This window comes from Cyrtonyx montezumae, unplaced genomic scaffold, assembly GCF_038088225.1.
Source record: "Cyrtonyx montezumae isolate F1298 unplaced genomic scaffold, pur_monq_1.0 scaffold_30, whole genome shotgun sequence".
Lineage (NCBI taxonomy): Eukaryota > Metazoa > Chordata > Aves > Galliformes > Odontophoridae > Cyrtonyx > Cyrtonyx montezumae.
Genome location: NW_027072035.1, coordinates 8,035,671 through 8,058,390, shown reverse-complemented (window position 1 = coordinate 8,058,390; position 22,720 = coordinate 8,035,671). Strand labels below are relative to the sequence as shown.

General features: G+C 36.9%; 1 protein-coding gene across 2 annotated transcripts in view; it reads right to left on the bottom strand.

Annotated features, from left to right (window-relative positions):
- The window catches only part of FER (FER tyrosine kinase), a 154,299-nt gene that overhangs the window by 48,640 nt on the left and 82,939 nt on the right, over positions 1–22,720 (bottom strand). For both annotated transcript variants that reach the window (XM_065744229.1, XM_065744230.1), the window contains exons 13-15: positions 15,106–15,162; positions 10,840–10,955; positions 9,277–9,371 (exon numbers count right to left, since the gene is read on the bottom strand). In XM_065744229.1, the coding sequence (XP_065600301.1) occupies positions 9,277–9,371; positions 10,840–10,955; positions 15,106–15,162 (268 nt within the window). The remainder of the gene's footprint in view (positions 1–9,276; positions 9,372–10,839; positions 10,956–15,105; positions 15,163–22,720) is intronic.

Here is a 22,720-nt window from a genome sequence, read left to right as displayed (position 1 = left end):
CTGCAAGGGAGATGGACCAGACGACCACTATAGGTCCCCTCCAATTCTAAGGATCCTATGATTCTATGACACCACAGTGCAGATGATTCATTAATAATAAGTGCATTAAAATGAAGGTAACAGAAAGGACTGAACTCATTAGACATGCTATTTTGCTTTCATTTAACAGGATAATGGATTATTGCAGTAATATACTACAAATGAGGAAAATATTAACAATGACCAGCAACCTTGTCTTAAACTGGAGCACGAAGACAATGACTGTGCTGCAGTAACTACTGATTCCCAAAATTAGCCTGCCATCACTAGCCAAGAGGAACCCAGAAATTAGAGCAAGTCATCAACACACAACATTTTGTCTTTCATATTACATGAAATAATTCTGCCCAGATTACTTGGACATGTATGATTACTATTGTGATGATGAGGATACAAGTCTACGTGTGGGTAAAAGTAACCTACTTCAAAAAGTAAAAGGAAAATTATCTTCCCCTAGAAAGTCTTTCATTTGGTAAATGGACTATGTTTAAAAAATGACAGTTAATAGCCCTTAAAGGGACTGCAGATAAGAAGGCAGAGATAGATTCCCCAATAGAATGTACATGAAGAACAACTCTTTTATAACCTAAACAATGAACATTTCTTTCTAAATTCACATATATTAATAAATATTTTATGTAAAACAAAAAGTGACAGGGTGAATAAATAACAACAAATAAAACTAAAATAAAAAAAAAATCAAAAGCAGAGAATATTCTGCAGCTACAGAAAAAACTGAATTTTTATAGTTAGTTGATTTGACATTACTGTATATCTTTTGTCCACTTGAAAATGTGTGAATTTTTCATTTATTTTTCAGTAGCACCGAAACAAACTGTATCATCAAAACCTAAAATATTTTAAAAGATAAAATCTAAAACTATCCTCAAATTTTACAAGAAAAGAAGACTGTTAAGTGGGATTTTGGTCTTATTTTATCAACTTGATTTTAATTTACCAGAAGGTCTTAGCTAAAAGGAATTTTTAATGACCACTACCTATTACACAGCAAAGAAATCTGACTCTGGTTTGCCCTACTTTTTTTAGTATCTTCACTGCTGGAAACCACACAGAAAGTAGAAAAAAGGCAGTCTCCTAGGAAAGCAAAATGCTACAAAAAAGGAGAAGGGATGTAGAAGAAATGAGGTCTAAATGCATGTGTTTTGCAAGAGGCTGAATGGGAGAGGGTGAAGTTGGACACACAGAGACAGAAGGAAGATGCCATGGTGGGGTGTTTGGTTCATAGCACGACATTACTAATGAAATTGCAGAATGAAGAAGCAGAAGAAGAAGCAAGGCTGGTTGCAGAAGAGTTGAGACAAATAAAAAGAAGCTGGAAGCTTAACTGAAAGCAAGAGGAAAGCATAAAGTAAGAGGGAAAACAAGAGAAAGAGGTCATATTTGCGCAAAGGGCAGCTGCAGGGCAGACAAAAAATGGTTTTAGCAGCAGTAAGGTATTGAATCAAATAGTTTATCTGACTAAAACCTATCTTCCAGAGGAAAAAAAAAACTTGAATGAAAAACAAAGCCACAGTCACTATCACTATTAAACATCTGCACCTTATCTGAATCTGTATAGAGTTCTATCAATCGCTTTTTCTTTTGTATTGATTTCTGACACAATGTGCAGTAATTCTGTATGGAACTGTGAGATAGCACACAGATCTGAAACTTTCTGTCAAAAGTCAGCAATTTGCAATACAACCAGTAGCCAGAGACTAAAGAATTAAGGAACTCCTAAAGAGAAAGTAATGGGGAAAAAAGAATAAACTCTATACAAATCTCACTGCCTCTAAAGCACAGGATAAAAACACACACAAAAAAAACCCCATACAGAGCACCATAACAACACACCATCTGAGTCACATAACATGGGAAAAAATTTAAGTTTCAGTGAGAATTACAAGCCTATAACTGTAATCAGCTGCTGTCAGAGACATCAGCATTAAACTTCAGGCTCAGGAAAGCTATAATGTACATGTTACTCTTAGGTACAGTCAGGTCTTGTTCATTCAAGGTATTTTATTCAGGTATTCCAACTAGCAGCAAAACTCAAAAGTATGTGGATATTATTCATCATGTCAACCAAAAAAAATGGCACATACTTCAGTCTCAGCACCAATACTTTGGTTCCAAATGTGCTTAGCTTCAGCATAACAAAGAGCAGAGATACTCAGAATTGGCTGTAATTTAGTGCTATGCCTGAAAATATCACTGAATACAGAAGATATGAGTAATTCCACAAAAGTCAGGTTATTTTTAGAAGGTTGCATCAGCTTCACCAAAGGACCAGCTACACTGAATCTGCAGGCATTCCTCCATTATATAGTGTGCTGTAGTCATTTCTGCCAAAGGCCAGAATGAGGGCCTTCTAGGTGAGGAAGAATGCTTGTCTTTATTTGCAAATGCCTCCAGAGCAACGTGTTCTCTGGAGGTCAAATTGCTGTAGCATACAGAAAGTAGCAAAGGAATCAATCTCAAAATTGTAAAACATGATGGAACAAAGCCAGATACAGTCAGGACAGCATGAACAATGTAGAGAGGGAATCCCAGAGCTTGGGCTAGTAATGGCTGTATCAGATTCCGTTACAGGTATTACAGAAATGGCTCTGTCCTTTCTGAATATGCCTAGGAACCAGCATAGCAGCAATCATGCAGTGCTGCACTTGAGCTAATAAAACTTGTCACCTCTGAATTGTTTCTGTGTTAATGGCATGCTTAATTTGCATCCCAAATAATTCAGTTCAAATCTGAACAGGTTACCTCAATCACTTGCAGAGATAAATGTTAATGACCTTGTAGAACTTCACCTTGAAAACAAGTTGGGCGTGTCTAGGTAAAAGCTGAACATAAATAGCCCACAGTTAACAACAAATTCAGACAAACTCATCGTACAATCAGATTACTGAACATGTTCATCCCTCAACTTGTTTTCAGCTGCAAGTGTTCAACCGATCTACTACAACATAAGTCAGCAAGTCCAAATTAAACAAGGAACACAAACACAGTATGCAATTAATTAGGGGGACTTGGTTCTTTTGAAAACGTGTATCTGCTACCAAATAGGAATTCTGTGGGTGCACTGGGAATGAAGACAAGTGTCTCAGTACAAAGCACTTAGCACTAGAAAGAAAAATGTACAGAAATGCACACTCAGAGCAGATCACTGATACAGCAGATTAGACAATGGCTACAGAATAAACATACAGAAGATAACTCCTGAAAAATTGTTCAGAACTGAATGAGGTAAAGATCTAGTACAGAGAGAAAATCTAGTTATTAGAGTCTCTATCACAAGCTAGAGGAAATTACATTAGCGCTCAACAGATAAGCTGCATTCTTAATAAAAAAGTTTAGAAGTATTTTGGGATACAATTTTAACTATATATTTTAACTCTGTAGAAATGTGAAACAGAATGTAAGATATAAGCTGGTGACTGAACAGTTCAAAAGCTGAAAGGAGTGGATCAGGAAAAAACTCACTGCAAGCTTCCTTCTGACATCACGATTCAACAGCTACTATTTATGAAGATGCTTGCATCTGCAGTCAGATGAGAAAATCCTCCCAGGATGGGACAGTGGAGGTGCTTACTTGGTGCTTACTTGGACAGCCTGTACAGACTCTGAAGGAACCTTAGAAGGTTAAACTGTTCATATTGATAACCTTACTGGTATGAAGTAGTATCTGTACCACAAGATTGCACAGTTATCACTAAAATCTCCCACTCTTAAAACACACAGTTCACAATTATGCAAAGTTCCTACCTCTGAAATAAATTAGAGCAACATAAAACCCAAGTCAATTGGAACAAACATAAAGTAGAAGAAAGAATTCTGTAAACCTGGAATTGCTTTATGCATTTATGGATCACATAGTATTCTGTTTTTGTAAAATTCTTTTTCCTTCCTTTGCAGAAAAAGAAAAGACTCAAGTTCTTTTGATTGCATAGGAGATTGTATCATTAAGATTTTCTTTTGAAAATAGAATTAAGTGATCCTGAGTGTTTCAGTGAAGTAAGTGAATTAAAAACATTTATTTTCAAATTAAAACTACCATAATAAGAGAAAAGAAACTGCCATATGTTAAGAGAGAAGCTGGGACCAGGATAATACTACTTAAGAAGGATAAAAGGGAAAGGTGTCCTACTTTCTCTCATTCCTGTCTTTCCGATGAAAAGATGCAGGGTTCACTTGCAAAGAAGGAAGCAAGTGTTTCGACCCTTCAACGTTTTCCAGGTAATTTCTGCATCCTAGCAGAATTCTAGATCTCTTTTCTCAGGCTGTCAGTCTGGGCTCTATCTAGCCTGTGTACAGACAAAACTAGCAGCGTTCCAGGGAGTTTCTCTGATCGTTATCTAAACTTGCTAAAAACAAGCTGTTATGAAAACTCCATATGGCCTGTGTGGCATTTAAGAGCCTGGCAAATTGTTCTTTTCTTTTTCTGAATATCAAAGCAGCTCTTCATTATTACTTTTCCTTCTATAATTAACATAGAAAATATGGGTATAACACCCGATTTTGTAGATTGATGTGGCATCACAGAAAAATAATATAAATCATATTCTGCTCCACGTAATGGAAATTGTTCCTGAGAACACCTTATCTACATCACAACATTTTTACAGTGAAGACTCTAGAGTCTCAAATATGCAGCAGCACTCCCCAAACAGCTGTTAAACCAGAATCCCACCTTTACAACATAACTATTCAGTTAGATTAAATCTGTAGTCAATTATATGTGACAACACAAATTCAAGGCTCTACACTAACATCAAAACGTGGCATATCTCAACAGCTTCTTCTCCTGAAATTCATTAACAATTCTAATTTAACTTCAACCCTTTTTTAGGATAAACTGAACATAAACTGAAATACAGCTTGAAAGATCATTAAAAAGTTAACACACTATATTACATATTGTTTCAACATTTGTGTTTTTAGGTCAGAAGGTATCAGAAACACCTCCTTCAAACCTGCTTATCTGATACTGCATTACAAAATTGTAAGAAGAATAGTAAGAACAATGCAAATAAAATGACTTATAGCAACTTAAGTAATTATTTGTTTCTCACAATACTAATGTTTCAGTAATGAAAAGTATGAAAATGTTGGTCAGCATACAGCACAACTTGAGAGTTACACTCTGCTCTTCCTAGAGCTGATCTGAATCATTTCTCCTCTTCCAATGCAAAATATAAAATTAACTGCCTGATAATTCAATTAAGATTTATTTCACTACACTGTAAAACGATACACGCCTCTGTAGCATGGACTTCGAACTATCTATGTTCTAACAGCATTTGAAACTTGCTTTGACAGTAGAGTCCTAGACAAAAACAAAACTAGCAACCAGTTTTTCACTATTCCGTAACCTCATTACAGTCAGAATCAGATGGGACAGACTTTGCGTGCTAATGTCTCCAGGTCAAGTTTTATGTAATAAACCAAGTTTAAAGGCTTCTTAGATGGATATCCAACTGCTTTCAAAATAAAGTCCTCCAATGCATGCATCCCACATACTATGCATGTGCAGTGTAGAGGATGAACAAACAGTCAATAAGACTGGTGTGCCTTAATGTGCAATGAACTCTACAAGTAACTACACTGACTCTGGATCCCATTTCACATGCTCCTGACTCACGACATCACAACACATGCCAATGAGTCTGAGGCTGAGACTCTGGATCTAGAAGCCTGCACACATGACTGGGAGGATTTGCTGGGCAGGCATATACACACTGTCAAATACCATTCAAAAGTCATAACCCATAAAGGAATGAGAAGAGTAGAAGACATGAATATGAAATAAGAAAATGTGAAGAAGGGTAAGCTTACAACAAAAGAGAAGTCCAACTTCTATCAGAAAGTAAAGTGATGCAAAAAAATGGACATAATGGCATGGGGAATATTCTCAAATTTTCCTTCTTTGTAGGAGTCTTAACATTTTCAAAGTGATTACACAGAGAAAGAGTTCTAACTGTGAAAAAAGAACAAGAAATTTCTATGAGAAAGAGCCCATTAACATGATGCTGTTACACAGACATCATGTCCTAATAGAGCACTCAGCTGTTTACTAAAAAATAAAATTAAAAAAAAATACAAATTACAGAAAAGAATTACATTTCTGTAAAACTCATGCTTGTTTTTATTACATGATAGACTAGAAGCCAAACAACCTTAATACTTTGCCTTTGAAAGGATCTAGTTAGCAGGTTTTTTCAATTAATAATTCAATGTCATCTAAGTAAAAAAGTATGAATCTATTAGTAGCAGGTGTGCTTTAAATGTTATTATAAATTTATTCATTACACAATCAGAAATCAACTTTAACTAAATCTGTAGCTCAAATGTTTCTTTTACAGCAGCTATTTACCACAACTTAGGTCTATAGATTTAAGTATGTTTTGTAGGCCTCCGTTACCGTACAAATACAAATTGTTTACATGACAAAATGACAAGGTCACAGTGACTCTATTTAAATAAATGGTGTTGTGGGTTGTTTTTTTTTATCAATTAGAAGATCAGCACATAGAACACAATAACGAATGTCATCATACAATAAACACTTTTCTAAACAAATTTGAAGCAAATCCCTGCAAAATAATGCTCCCTAGAATACTGACCAGGAGTAGGTAACAACACAACCTACTGAGATTTTCATCTGTGCTATGTTTGTCAAAAAGAATATGAAACCATTGGGAGAATATAATCTTTTGTTTTCAGAAATTCTGTTTCTTATGCCTCTTTTCTTGTACAATGATGCCAGCTGCTTATCCAGAACACAGGAAAACACAGCTTTTTTTTTTTTTAATTTAATCTATTATTTTTTTCTTATATTAAAATGCATATCACTCAAAAAAGGTTTTCTAAAATACAAAAGGGATTGCATCTTGTGTAGGTCCGTGGGCATATTTTATTAGAACATTAAAGCATATGCTTCTTAAAATACTTGCTCTGATCTCTGAGTCCTTCGAAGAAACTGTCTTTCACCAGTTCATTGCATTCTATCCAATTATTAAAAGAATCACACAAAATTAAAGAAAAAAAAATTGTCTCTTATTCCTATGTTTTCAATCTGATTGATAAAACCTTCTAAGCCTGGGTTATCACCAGTAGTATCACTGTAAAACTATGGTTCAAGTAATTAAAAAAAGTTTCTACATTGTAAGCCTTCTATCTCAGTCAGTTTAAATGACTGCTCTTTCCACTACATGCCTCACAAGCCAGAAGGACTAGACTGACCTCACACCCAAATGTTCTTGAGAAAATTGTCACAGTCCTCTAAAAGAGCACTCCTCCCCTTTCCATTTGTGAAGGTCCCTGCAGGAATACATGCAGGACAAGGCTGAGAAGGGACCTGGCTCCAATGGTGCCAGCCAGGGGAAGGGAGATCATCTGAGTTATTTCTGCATGAAACAAAGGATGCACAAAAGCTTAAAAATGTGTGTGCATCTTCTCTGTTTTCTCTTTAAATGCAACTATCCAGATGCACTGTTAGAAATTCTATTCAGGTTTGGGACAGTGCAGGGGGAAAAGAAAAAAGGATTTCTCTGCAAAGATAGTTAATGACAGAATCCCTAAAATACAGTCTGAATCTGCAACGAAGAACAATCATCTCAGCAGCCTCGAAAGATGCAGTAAATACACAGGAAATTTGTATTTGGAATATAAAAACAGAAAAAGTGCAAACAATGTATAACCCTTCTCAGACAGACACGAAACAGAATTCTAACCTAAACCATGCCATTTTAAGTTATTAGAAATAAATCCAGAATTAATCTCCCTAAATACCTTAAAGTATGTTTAAAACAAAACACAGACAAAACCTACCACCATTAAAAACACTGAATATCAAACCAAAGCACTAATAATAATAATTTTAGGTTATCTCAACCAAACCTGTCATTTAGAAAACTGGAAACTAATATCAGAACTTTCCTGAACTAACTTAAATGTTTTGTCTTCCATTTGCTAACTTTTCAGAGTTGGCAACTTTATCTTCTCCAGACAATTTGGTCAGTCTCACAGTGTGGTAGCCAAGTTTGAGTTCTCAAAATAACATGGGAAAGTGTGATGACGTGAACACAGCATGGCATTTCTAAGGGTAGGAACCATGGAAGCTAGCCAGAGGACTTGCAGACCAGCAAAACAGGAAAGGAATTAGAAAGTTTATTGCAGTTTAAAAGTCAGGAGGAGGAAGAATTTCTACATAGATGTGGACTGCAAAGTAACGGGAAGCATAGAAAGACCTTCAATATTTCCTTTAAATATTGCCTTTACATGGCAGTAATGCCTTTAAATGTCATTAAAACATTTCAATAACTTGTTCTACACCTTTATAAGCCTGAAATAGAATGATAAAGGTGTTGAAAGATTAGGATTTATATTAATTGGCAGAGAAGTCTGGAGAAGTTACCAAAGCAGACCTTAAAAGTCCAGGACACTGCTACTAGTCTTCATTTTAATGAAATTAATCGAAGTATAAATACATTGAGCTAATATAACCTGACTGAGTAAAGGCAGAAGAATCTAATAGGTCAACAATTACATTTTCACTCTTGTAATAAAGTCAGTCCTCAAGAGTTATAAACAATCTAAATCTACATGAACAAAATGAACACCCTGTAGTACAGTTCTGAGGACAAATTCAGTGATAGATAAAGCAGTGTTGCAGTACTAAACAGTACTAGAGGGCATCAAAATGACAGCTGACAGTTAAAAGAATCAACAGAGAGATAAAACTGCTGAAAAGGCAGCTCTTCACTCCAATACTTTCAGATTCTCTTCAGTCATTGGTGAGCAACATGAACACAAGATTCTAAAAATAAATCAAGAGCAACCCATGAACTGAACAATGTATTTTGATAAAGAAAAAGATCTTACATCAAAGACTATCCAAATCTGATTTATTAAACACTACTACATAATGAAGTTTCTTCAGGTACAAGCATCTTAACAGCCACTATATAAAATTATTAATAAGGAAATAGCGTGTAAAATCTTAGCAGGAGAAAAATGAAGATATGGCTGAGATCCTCTGTAGCAAATTCTACTGCTTCGAACACCTACAGAAAAATCTGCAACTAGTTGGAGAAGTTTACTCTACTCCTAAGCAGGTACATGTCTGAAGAATATCTCTAGGGATGTGCAAAGGAGCTTTTGAGGTATATCTTAAGAATGCAAGTATAGACATAGAAAAGAACATACTTTACATGAAGGGAAAGGAAAAAAAATTACCTGGAACGAGTTCCATAACAATATAAATAGGCTGCCGTTGTGTGCAAACTCCTATAAGTTTTACAATATTAGGATGATCATACTGTTTGAGTATTCTGAAAAACATACAGTAAGTTTATTATATTAATAAACTTCATTGTACAAGCCAATTAAGCAGAAAAACATCTTACATTCTTCATAGAATTTTCAACAGAATTACTGTTATCAATTAAAAATCAGTGTCATTGATCAATCATTCTTCTGGTTGAGGGTATTTTTACTCAAAGATGAAGACTGAACACTAGTAGTTCAATCAGTACTTGCCTACCTAACATTTTATCTGTGTAACTGAAGAACATTATGACAAGCTTGTCATAGGGTTCATTGTACAAGGGTTCTCAGGAACCCTTGTAATTGAACACCATTTCAGTGGTGAATCAGAAGAGAAGCTTTATTGAAAATGCATGCCTCTTACATTTTCCTGCAACACTTTTCAAATGTACACTCATTCCAGTTTTAATTCACAAGTTTAATGAATATACTAAGTTTTAGAAGAACATAAATACTGCAATTTTAATTTCCGTAATTAAGCAAAAGCATTTACATCTTCTTACATGATACTTTAATAAGAAAATTTGCAGCCTAAACCAGTGGGCTATGATTTATAAGCGAACTGAAGGTCTAGGAAGAATACCTGAGAGACCTTTTAACTTTAAAATGCTTATTCTACTGTTTGATAACTTAAATTATCTCATCTTTTTCCTAATTTTTCTAGAAATGAGAGATAAACTTAGGACATATAGATTTAATGAAAAATAACCAATTTAGGGTTCTTGGGGTTTTTTTTCATATAGTATTCCATACAACACTGCTCCTTTAGTGGCAGGCTGCTAAGGAAATCTCTGTAGTTGCCAAGTTATGAGCTCTTTAAGAACACTCAGTAGATAGAGTGGCATACATATCCTGATTATACTAGCTTGGTGCTTCACAGTCAGAATAACTGATTTTAATTTAAACAATTATGAGATTATCTCAGTTGATCCTTGAATCTTGAGCCTGAGGTCTTTATATCTATGCAGACAGCCACATAATCTGTTTGTACTCAGAATATTTAGTGTGCTGTGACATGACTGCCACTTACTGCAAAATACAGCAGAAAATATCTCTGTTGGACTGAAAGAGGAAGTTACTAAATCTGTACTGTACATGCAACCAAATGCATTAGACAAGCACATAAGTTCGAATTTATGACTGGTATATCGTCATTTAAATTAACAGTACTTTCTAGCCTTATTGTAATCCTTGTGGCATATATCTAAGTTCTAAATGGATGCACTTACAATATGAATACTATGGGTTATAGACAGAGCTTGTCAAGGTGGTTTCAACAAGTGTAGGTGCTTGCTGTTCACACACATTAAAAAATGTGTATGTATAGTCATCAGGGCAACAGTGAAAGTACTACAGGAGAAAAAAAAAGGAAAAGGCCTGACTGCTACTTTGAATTCTCACAAAGGTCCCACTTTGTAAACCTACACAGTAAGAAAGCTTGAAAAAAAAATAAAAAACTCTTAGAGCACCTACCTGGCTTCTGACAGAAATTTTATTTTCAGTTCCTGAGGAAGATCTTCTTTACAAGTTTTTACAGCAACAGGTGTCTTATCCTTTAATGTTCCCTTATATACCTCACCAAAATTACCCTAAAATAAGAAAAACATAATCCTAAATAACCACGTCTTCACAAATATGCAGGAATAAAATACAGACAGATAAATAACTGTTCCAGCACTTTGAAACATTTTTATGAAGTTTTCCTCAAGTATATGCTCTTAACACAATCAGTCCACACAGGGAGAATGAATCTATTATATGAATACGCTCTATGAGTTCTATTTTGCTTGCAAGAAAAATATATTGCATAATTACAGTTCTCTCCTAAATATTCTAATAATTAAAGTCCTACCCTCTTTCATTTTCAAACTACTGTTCTTTCTCAATAGTTTCCAATTTACAGTCCAGTGTGAGTTATTTTTATTTCAGCTTGAATGTAAAACAAACAAAAAACTGAGATAAACACCTTCATCAGATGTATTTCCACTCCTCATCTCTTACGTCCCCTCCCTCTGCCCAATGACTGCAGAGCAGGGAGTCCACCACTGCCTGGTACCTTTCTTACAGGTGTTGCAGGGTTACTCCACCAGTCTATGAGGAGAAATTCATAGACAGAACCTACTCTTGCAGTAGTAATGCCAAGGGAAGAAATTCAGGTGTCCAAACACAGGACTGAAATCTTACTTTATGTATCCTAGGATTTCTAAGAAACTGGAAAACATCCCAGAATAAGATCTATGACCCTTCAAAAACAGCTCTTTTAGAGGACCTCTGATATCTAGAAACTTGACACCTAACATGCTTTTCCTCTAGAGTTCTGTTTCAAGAGTACTTAACACTGAAAACTGAATACTACTGAACTATTTAAAATGCTTTTAATTTCTTATTTATAATATTTATCATTTTATATACTATTTTTAATATAGTATTACATATACTATATATTTGTATATATATCATTTTGTGTGTATTGCTTAATTAATAATGTGTAAATAAACAGGCTATTCTCTGCTGAGGGAAAGAAAAATTTTCTACTTTCAGACAATCACAGAATTACAGAATCACAGGCATTGGAAGGGGCCTGATCATCAAGACCAAAGCAGATACCCTACAATAGGTTGCACCAATAGGCATTCAGACAGGTCTTCAATATCTCCATAGAAGGAGGCTCCACAACCTCTCTGGGCAACCAGTTCCAGTGCTCCATCACCCTTAACCATAAAAAAGTTCTTCTGCATGTTAGTACAAACTCCTTATGTACAAGTTTTAGGCCATTACTCCTTGTCTTATTACTACGAACCACTGAGAAGAGCCTGGCTTCACCCATCTGTCTCCCACCTTCCTTTAGAAATTTATAGATGTTTATCATAGCTCCTTTCAGTCTTCTTTTCCCGTGGCTGAACAGACCCAGGTTACTCAGCCTTTCCTCATATGGGAGATGATCCAGACCTTCTGTCATCTTTGTGGCCCTCTGCTAGACTCCTTCTATGAGATCCCTGTCTTTTTTGAACTGGAGTGCGCAGAACTGGACACAGAAGTCTAAATGTGGCCTCACCAGGGCAGAGAGGGAGGATTACCTCCCTCAACCTGCTGGCCATACTCTTTTTAATGCACCCCAGGATAGCATTGGCCTTCTTGACCACAAGGGCGCACTGCTAGCTCACAGACAAACTGTTGCTCACTGGGACACCCAGGCCCTGTGCACCTGGTCTAGGGAGCTGCTTTGGTAGGGAGGTTGGACCAGGTGATCTCTAAAGGCCCCTTCCAACCCCTACAATTCTGTGATTCTGCCCTCCACAGAGCTCCTCTCCAACAGCTCACTCCCCCAACCTGTACTGCTGCATGCAGTTATTGCTCCTCAGATTCAAGACTCTGTACTTGCTCTTGTTAAACCTCATCAGGTTTCACCTTGACCAATGCTCCAGTCTATCCAGGTTTTCCAGAATGGTAGTACAGCTTTTCAGTGTGTCAACCACTCCTCCCAGCTTTCTATCATTGGCAAACTTGCTGAGGATGGACTCTTATCTTTTCAACCAGGTCATTCAGAAAGATGTTGAACAAGACCAAACCCAGCACTTTCTCCTGGGAAGCACCACTAGTTATAGACCCCCACCCAGACTGCACTGCTGATGACAGTCCTCTGAGCTCTGATAGTGAGCCAGTTGTTACTATCCACTCACTTATCCCATGCTTTCTAAGTTTCATGACAAGGATGTTGCGGGAGACAGTGTCAAATACCTTGAGGAAATCAAGGCAGACAACATTCATTGATCTCCATCTACCCAGCCAGTGATGACAGCACAGAAAGCTACCACGTTGGTCAAGCATGATTTTCCCTAGGTGAATCTTGCTGATTACTCTTGATAACATCCAGAACAAATCGTTCTACCACTTTTCTGGGGATGGAGGTAACACTGACTGGTCTTTCCCAGATCCTCCTTCTTGCTCTTTTTGACAGAATCACTTTGCTACAAAGTCTGCATCACTGTTCCATGATTTTCCTAGCCTTCATTTCCAGTAGACTCAGATTTCTAACTTAAAGGATCAACAGCTGCAGTTTATTTAATATTTGCACACATGGAAGCTAATGATCTTGTCACCATTACATTTTTTAGTTTGATTACATCTTCTCAGCAATGAATACATGACAGATTTATGCAGTTTCCCAAGAAGGTTGTTATTCGATTTTAACATTTTAAGCTGCATATCCTACTAAAATCAGTTGTAAGACTGCATTGTCTTTATTGATTAATTAAAATGTTTTGACAAAAAAATGCAGTACATATGTAAACTTTTTTAGAAACCAATGTTCAGATTGTTTCAACTAACTTAAGATAAATTCATGTGTTTTTCAGCAATACAAAACTATTTTGATAGACAAAGTATTTTTTTCTTGTTCTGTTTCTGCTTATTAGTGGAAAGCTGCCATGGTATGTGTACAGCACTACAGCAACACAGCTCTAACTACAGACAATACTTTTTGTCATCTTAAGCTGTCAAAGAGATTTTATCCAAGGAAAATGAATTTACAGTCCACGTTTAACTCTCTCATTTCTTGATCATTTGATGGGTTCTTTTAACTGTTGCATTCATTTGCCTGCTTTTCATTTAAGCCAATTTTTCAGATTTAGAGAAATCTTTTGGAACGCTGGATCCAAAGCATCACTCAAAACTGTCTTGATAGGTGCAGAAGTGCTGAAAATTTAAAGCAGGTATTGTGTTTCAGTAGAAACAGTCTGAAGAATTGCAGATCCCATGCAGAATCTGTGCTATCAACTACTTCCCTTTAGAATTTATACACATCCAAAGGTTGTTCCAAAAATAATGCCTCCTATTTATTATGTTGCCCATACATGAGAGGCTGATGGTGGTACGGCAGCAGAAGATGAACCTTCCAACCAGTATCCCATGGACAGTCCAACAAAATGGCACACGACATGGAGGCACTTACGAAACAAAGGTGAGTCCACTGAATTCCACCATGTGGAAAAGCTGGCAACCAATGACATTTGTTTATGACTGCTGAATGTTTCTGGAGACGAACAGCACATGGAAGAACAGTGAGGGAGTGGGTGGTGCTTTTCAGCAGTAAGGTCACCTCTGCTGGTGAAGACTGTTATGAGCATGGCATGCAGGCTCCCGCTCAATGTGAGCAAAAATGCAAAGTTAATGGTAATGACTATGCTGAAAAACACTGTTTTGTAGCTGAGAATTTTCTCTACCAAATGGTGTTATTGTGCTCTTTGTATCAGTTGTAGTTTATATGGAAATAGATAGGAGGTAATACTTTTGGAGTGACCTACACACTACTGTGAGGTTACCTATAATCACAATAAATCATACAGTAACAATTAATATTTGTTTTAACAAGTATTACCTACATTATAATCTTATTCCAATTTTTTTTTACTTATATGCCTTTCATATTCTTAAGCAATATTCTTTTTTTACAAGACCACACAATTTAAACTGTAATATAATGCTTTATGGACACCTAATTAACTTTAAATCCTTACAAATAAGAAAATCATGTAAGCTAAATATGTTCAGTGGACACATCATAGGACTCACTGTCATATGCAATAAGCATTTCTTTAAAGCACAATAATATCCTGTGTATTAAAGCAAAGTAATTGGTATAAAAATCACAGTAATTTAAAGGATAAATAATAGGAAATATATGGGCTTAATGACTAATATAAATTTATTTAAATGTTTATAGCTCACTTGATTACTTACTTTGCCCAGTAATTCTCCCAGTGTGACATCCTCATGATTGAGAACCCATTTCTTATCCTACGTTAAGAAAAGGAAAAAAGAATGTTCAGTAACATCAAATATGTATTTTCTATTAGACTTCAATAAGTTGAAATGTACCTAAAGAAGCATTTTGTACAGACTGATGAGTTGAATGCACATCCGGAAGGAAAAAACAGCTTTTAGAAAATTTGCTTCTCAAAGAAATGCTAAAATGTACTGCATAGCCTATTAAGTGTATCAATTAAGAAGTCAGAATGTGTGTTAATGCAACAGAACACAAACAATTTTTCGTGTAAGCTCTGGAAACAGCATTTAGTGCCCTGTTTTTAAAAATGACTTGTGCCAAAACCATGTAAGAACTTTCATTTTAAAGTAACTTACTGCAGAGTCAAAAAAAAGCCCAAACCAATATCAGCATTTATTTTCATCATGCAAATATAAAAGAACTGATTTTTCTGCTTATTAACAATGTACATTTGGCATATCTTAAGTCTTAGGTCTTCATCTTCTTTGGTAGTTTGATACATAACAGACAACTACCTGGAAATACAACATAATATATGCAAGTCATACCTATTCAGTGCTGATGACTAATAATTTCATTTCTTTATTAGCACCTTATCCTCTTATCACCTCACAAACACTACTAATACTAATCATATTAATGGTAAGACTCTACGCATTTTTAATTAATAATAGTTCATTAGGGCTCATAGAAAACCAAACCAACCATGCTGGCTTTGCTGACTGACTGTCTTAGTGAAATCTTAACAGACCAGAACCCCCTGGTGCAAAACAGGAGGTTACTAATGTGTATAAATAAATACTTGATAGCAGGGAAGGAACAAGAGGGATCCAGGCTCCTTAGCACTTCCCAGTGATGGGACAGGTGGCAATGGGCACAAATAAGGAAACATGATAGGCATTCCAAACAGAAGAAAATGTTTTTCTTGCATGAATCATCAAACACTGTAACTTTATGCCCAGAAAGATTTTGAATCTTCATCTGTAGAGACAATGAATGCTCAACTGGACCCACACTAGTTGACAATTGCTATGTAGGTGGGATTGGACTAGATGATCTCAAGTCTCTTCTAACCTAGATGAGCCTGTGAGAAATGTACGTAATCAAACCTTAATGTAGGGAATTCACTCTCTTTTTATAGAAACAACAGCCATGTAACTAACATGTTAGGTCAAGCCATGTTACATCTCAGAACCAGATGTTTCATGCAGTATATTTTCTGCCAAAGACTGCATCCTAACTGGAGTCAATGCAACAGTCATAACAACCTTAAACACATTTTCAAATTTAAAAAGAAACACAGGAAGTTTATTTATTTCCCTTTAAATTAATTATTAAGACATGTCCTAACATACGAAGTATTGATTTCCTAGGAAAGTAGGTAGCAAGTGCACAACACTGTGTGCAGTCTGTGTACAGAGATTTCTGAATGACCTTTTCATAGAATAAATCTTAAGATCCACACCATCTCTGAACAGGTTGCCCAGGAATGTTGTGGATGCCTCATCCCTGGATGGATGGCAAGGCAAGGCTGGATGTGGCTCTGGGCAGCCTGGTCTAGTGGTTGGCAACCCTGCCCATGGCAGGGGATTTGAAATTAGATGATCTTTGAGGTACTTTTCAACCCAGGACATCCTGGGATTCTATGATTCTATGAAGATTATTTTAAAATAAACTGAAGAGTTTTATGAGTGAGTGTGCGTGAGTGTAAGAAGAAACCATTCAGCAGGTAAACCAGAGCATTCTGGTTAAGTGAAAGAATGGAAGGAGCACAGACCTGTGTTACTGAGCATGTCCTGCCTGGTTTTGTGAAACTAATGCATCAGTCTGCTTCAATGGAGGTGGTTACAACTCTCAGTGAGTTCTGAAGGTGTTCATTGGAGACTTTTGCTGAAATTATACTCCTCCTGTACTTCATCCCTGACAACAGTTCTTCACAAATGTACATACCACCAAAAAGCAATGACATGAATAAGTCATGTCTGTGAAGGGAGAGAGATTTTTCTCATGTATGGCACAGAAGTCTAGTAAAGAGACACACACTGTACCTGTTAAAAACTATTTTTAGTCTGTAGACTGCAGAGACTCTTGTGGTCACTTCTTCTGTGCTGAGGTGTGGACCCTGCAGAAGCTGCAATCACTTTTATCCTTCCAAGAATTATGTTTAAGTACTCCCTGGTACGCACTGTGCGTTTCATTTGTCATGATGATACTGTTAGTCTGCATTCAGAAGTCTTACTGATCAGTTACTTTTTGTCAATTTTATATTTTCCACCCTTTTTGTAACCTTATAGTCAGGCTCACGCAGGAGTGTTTTGAAATTATTTTTAATTTTGAAATATATGAAATAGTTTTGTTTTTTTTCTCCTTGTGCTTTATCTCTGTTTTAATTTTTATTATAAAATATTTAACTTATTACGTTACTTTCACATGAAAAGAAAAGCAGCCACTAAATACAGAATTCAGCCAATTTACAAATCCTGAGAAAAAGAATAAATTCAGGAATAATGTGTGTCTTCTGTAAACTCATGTTAGCATGCTTGGATTAGTAAACTGACATGCATTTATTTAGGAGATTACCACTTGCATACTGTCCCCACAGGGTCAGAACAGCAGAAACACTAACCAAATATATATCACAATAATTAATAACATAGAGCAAATTGTTCTGAACTTTTTGTGAGCTTTTCTGAGATGCTGAAAATTCTACACAAGTATTCTGGCTCTATCTTTTGCAAAGAACATGCTAAAATAATAAATTATTTTATTAAAAAAAGGATTAATAATTAAATACTAAAAACTACATATCTGCTTAATATCAAAAATGAGTATCTTTGCAGCCATGCACACAAGCAGGTAGACTGAAATGTCCTTATCTGTTATCACCACGTTTGACTCACCAAGTGGTATAAATGCATGTAACACTCAATACACGCAGGTTTCAGTGCATTCTCCCCTCTACTGTGTTCTGTTGCCACCCATGCAGTCTGGGTTGGAGCTACGTGCAAATGAATCATGAAAACTATCGCTAAAAAATGCATTATTATGTTACTATTTTATGGTCTTGTGGGGCCACATTACTAGCTGTTCAGGGCTGCTTACAGCCCACAGGACGCAGCTTGGACACACCTGCTCTAGAATATCTCTGAATGTCTCTACTCACATCAACTCCTGGCATGCAACTCCTGCCAGGTGTCAATTCACAAAGCCCTGTACAAATCACCATGAATGTGTAGTGGATTCATGGGCTGCTATTCTTTCTTCTATTTCCTCAAGAAGTAATTCTCAGTAATTATCAACTGATTTTTTGGTCCTATAAGGACCTCACCTCAATGATAAAACACCAGAAACAATGTATTTCCTTCATCTTCTTGATTTGATTTTGCTAAAAATTAGAAATGTTTTGTTCACTGAAGCCTGTAAAAGTTGTCATGTATTTTTTGCTGATTGGATGCCTCATTCAGAAGCTGTTCTATTTTAAACAACTGGGAAAGGCAAAGTGCACTTTCATTCAACAGTAAAGCTCAAATTTAAGATAACATTTTGGAAACAAAGCCCTAAAGAAAATAAGTATACAAATGACTACTTGATGCATTAATGTAGGGCTTTTTAACTTTTGAAATAAACTCTAAAAAGCCAAAAGGTTATAAAAGCAAATATTACTGTCGTTTTAACCTCTTAATTCTCAATATTCTATATTTCACTGAATGACTTTTTGAAAAATGACAGTGTGGCATTTCAAACACTTCTTTATAAGGTAAAAAACTGATGCAAATCCTTCAGCGAAATAATTAAACAAAATGGCACCATAAGCTGTAATCAAATGATCTGTCAAGAGATTTGTTATCATTACAGTACCACATTAATCACTACTCACATTTTTCTTTGAGGAAAACCTTCTGTTTCTTATTATACCAGCATGAACTATTAATTACACTGAATACCTTAGTTCTGCCAATTTTTTTTTTTTACTCAAAGTTTGATCAGCTTTGTTACTGAAGCTCCTGTTGTTGGCTTAGAAAAAATTATTTATTCATGAGCATATGCAAAGAGTGGTGCCTGCTAGTCTGTTTCACAAGGAATTATAAATGAATATTCATATGAATGATAAGTAAATTAGTTTCCTACTTATTACGAGTTTTCTGTGATCAGAAATCTTTAGTTATACCTTTGTAGAGCCTAATTGCATAAGCCATTCCTGTGGCTACCTGACTGAAAAGGTGGCAGGTACAGCTCCAGCAGACACTCAAACAATCCCTTCCCATTCTAATTGATATCTCTTCAAAACTGTTCTTTTACTAGTCATTAGGCACCATCTGGACCAACCTGCAAAGCAGACACATAAACAAAACGATGCAGCCCTTGGCATATCACACTCCTTCTGACTGCAATCATCATTCATTTAGTTTTCTAACTTCTGTGTATATATAATAGATTCTGACACCACTAATACTTTTCAGATGATCCAAGAGAAATGTGCAGAAGACACATATTGTAAAACAATTAACAGAACAGAACCTGTAACCCAGAACTTCTAAGTCAACTCCCCTCATCTGTTAAGTGGCAGGGTTTCCACCCAATGGATCAGGCTGTCCAGTGCCCATCCAACCTGGCCTGGAACACCTCCAGTGATGGGACATGCACCGAGCTTCTCTGGGCAGCCTGTGCCAGTGCCTCACCACCATCTGGGTAAAGGATTTCTTCCTATCTTCTAACCTAAATCTCCTCTCTTTTAGTTTGAAGCCATTCCCCCTTGTGCTACCACTATCGAACCATGTAAGAAGTCATTCTCCTTTCTCTTTAATAGTTCCCTTCAAGTACTGCAATGTCACAATAAAGTCTCCCCAAGCCCTTCTCTTCGCCAGCCCAAACAACCCCAGCTCGCCCACCCTTTCTTCTTTGTAGGGGGGGTACTCCTTCTCCAGATCCATTCCAACAGTGCCACATCTCTCTTGTGCTGGTGTCCCCCAGCTTTTGTCCTCTAGTTCATCTATGAATTCAAGTTTTAAACTGTAGATGGTCCCACTGTATCACAGCACTTGTCAAGTTGAAGAAAAAAGTTACATAGTGTTAAAAAAATAAGTCAGAGCTTATAAAAATTTCATTTAGTATCTTACAGCACTTGCAAATTGATTTAACCCCTGTTCATTCTACCAACCTGCACCAAGGCAATTTCTTCAGTGCAGATATCTGGAAAGAAACTAAGATAAGAGACATACTGTCATCTGTATCATGCCAATGATATGAAATGAAATCATGCAGAATTATAAAACTAGAGGGGCGTTGGCCAGAAGAAGCTGCTGTTGCTTAGGGACTATGTGAGCGATGGCCAGCTCATGGTGAGGAATTGCACTGTGCATCACTTGCTTTGTGTATTCTTTCTTCTTTTTCATCCCAACCCCCCATTACCTACTCTTTCCTATTGCATTGTTCTTACTCTTTTTTCCCCTAATTCCCTTACCTGTTCTGCAGTGGGTGGAGTGACCAAATGGCTATGTGCTACTGCGTTGCCTGCTGGGTTAAACCAGAACACCTGCAAAATGAGCCTATTAAACCTCCTGGCAACTCAACCATAAATCACACTTTACCTAGTGCTTGTTTAGGCTTTTTTTTTTTCTGATAATTTTGGACTAGAGAATTTGAAAGCAATTCAGACAAATCTATTGCAGAAATTAGTGCTTGGACAAACACGCTTGTAATCTTAATGATATACCTTATTTCCAAATTGAGTTATTTAAGAAACACAGAAACTTCATTCTATTACTTTTTTTATTTTATTTTCCAAATGTCCTCTGGCATCTTAATCTACCATTATAATTTCAAGATAAAAGAAACTGAAACTAAATCACATAAACACCATTCTTTATTAAGTGACTTGGCTTTGCTCAGATAGAGCTTCATTGCATTTTGGAAGATAACCATTTATTGGATACGAAGAGCTATTTGGCAAAATAATGCATGTGAGATAGTGTTTGGAAGTGTGAAATGAAGTAAAGAAAGCATAGGAAAGAACTATTCAAAGGCAGAAATTTCTTGAGAAGAAAGTGAAAAGTGAACAAGAATCCCACTGAGACTGCTCTGGATTGTACATGACTGTTTCCTAAGCAGGCAAAAGGGGTCCGTGTTCCTCAGCCCACATTTAGGATCTGGCTGACAAAAGCATTCCTGCCTTTGGAAGCCACAAAATTTTGCCCACTTTGTTCAGTGTCACCATTTACTTTTTAGGTAAAAAAAAACACCTGAGTGTTAGTGCAGCGAGGGCTGGCTGTTCCCTGGGGGCTGGAGGACACAGGAGGCACAGGGGACTGAACATGACAGAGGCCTCACCAGCAAGCATACTTCTGACTGCCTCCAGCATGGGAGCAGGGCAGGACAGCCTCTAATTCAGATCATCCAAGTCTGCTGTGATACAGCAGGGCACCGTCAAGATGGGAAATCAGCCTTTGGGTTGGGGTCAGGATGAAGGCCAGACAGCGCAACAGAGTCAGGCACAGCTGGGCAGGTTCACAGTGACAAGGGAGTGCCAGGGGCAGCCCAAAAGTCATCCTGTGGGACAGAGTTCAGTTCCAGTCAAAAGGGCATATGGTCTGGCACAGATCTGGTCTGTGAGGGGTTGAGATGTGGCTGAGTAGTGAAGCCATATGTGCAAGCAGCTTGCCTGCATGGGATTGGACCCAGGCAGAAGCCTCCCCACAGCTGTGCCTGGGAGCACCACCCCAGGGTGAGCAGTGGAAGGGGCAGCACTCAGCTGTACCTACATAAGGTATGGGCCTTGTTTGGGCCCAGGCCCTGGCTAGGAAAAGGTTGCTCTCAGGAATCCTATGGAGATAGCTATCACTAATAACATGTTTGGTCTCCTAACACTGTATTTCATGTATTGAGATACTGCTAGATCAACTGTTGGCCAAAATCTGAGAAACAACTTGCCAACATGGTAGAGAACCTGGTCAGCCTTGACACTGCTGACCACTCCAGATATCTGGGTATAAGCTTACTGTCCACATCACACATAAGGTTTCTATGACTATCACCTACCAAGTACTTTTTCCAGACTTTAAGTCTACTGTCATGGACACGTCACGGAACCAGGCCGAACCAGCCCATAAACCATGACAGTCTACCCAGGATATATGGTTTCTCGGTTGCAGTTATGATGATAAGCTTCATGACTCGAGTAATCAGAAAGGAATCGATCACATAATTCCTTTACTCTGGAGACAAACAGGTATTGGAATGGTGTGCAAAGCCACAGGGACCACAGTATCAACAGCTTGTAAGTCTCTGTACAAAACACAGTATCATTTTCCCTTTTCTGAGCTCTGAGACTAAAATGTAATTAGTATTACCCTGAATTCTTCCAAATAAGTAAGCTCAAGTCCGAGATGAGGTTTTGCTTCTACCTATCTTCCATCATTAACAGAAACCACATCAAGGAAATCATGAACTATTATGCCAGAAAGAAGGCTTACTTACTAGCTACAGAAAATTCTAACAGTTCAATAAAATGAAAAACATAACCCAGAATAAATATTTAAAGTTCCCGAAGCACCGTTTTTCTACAATTCAGGT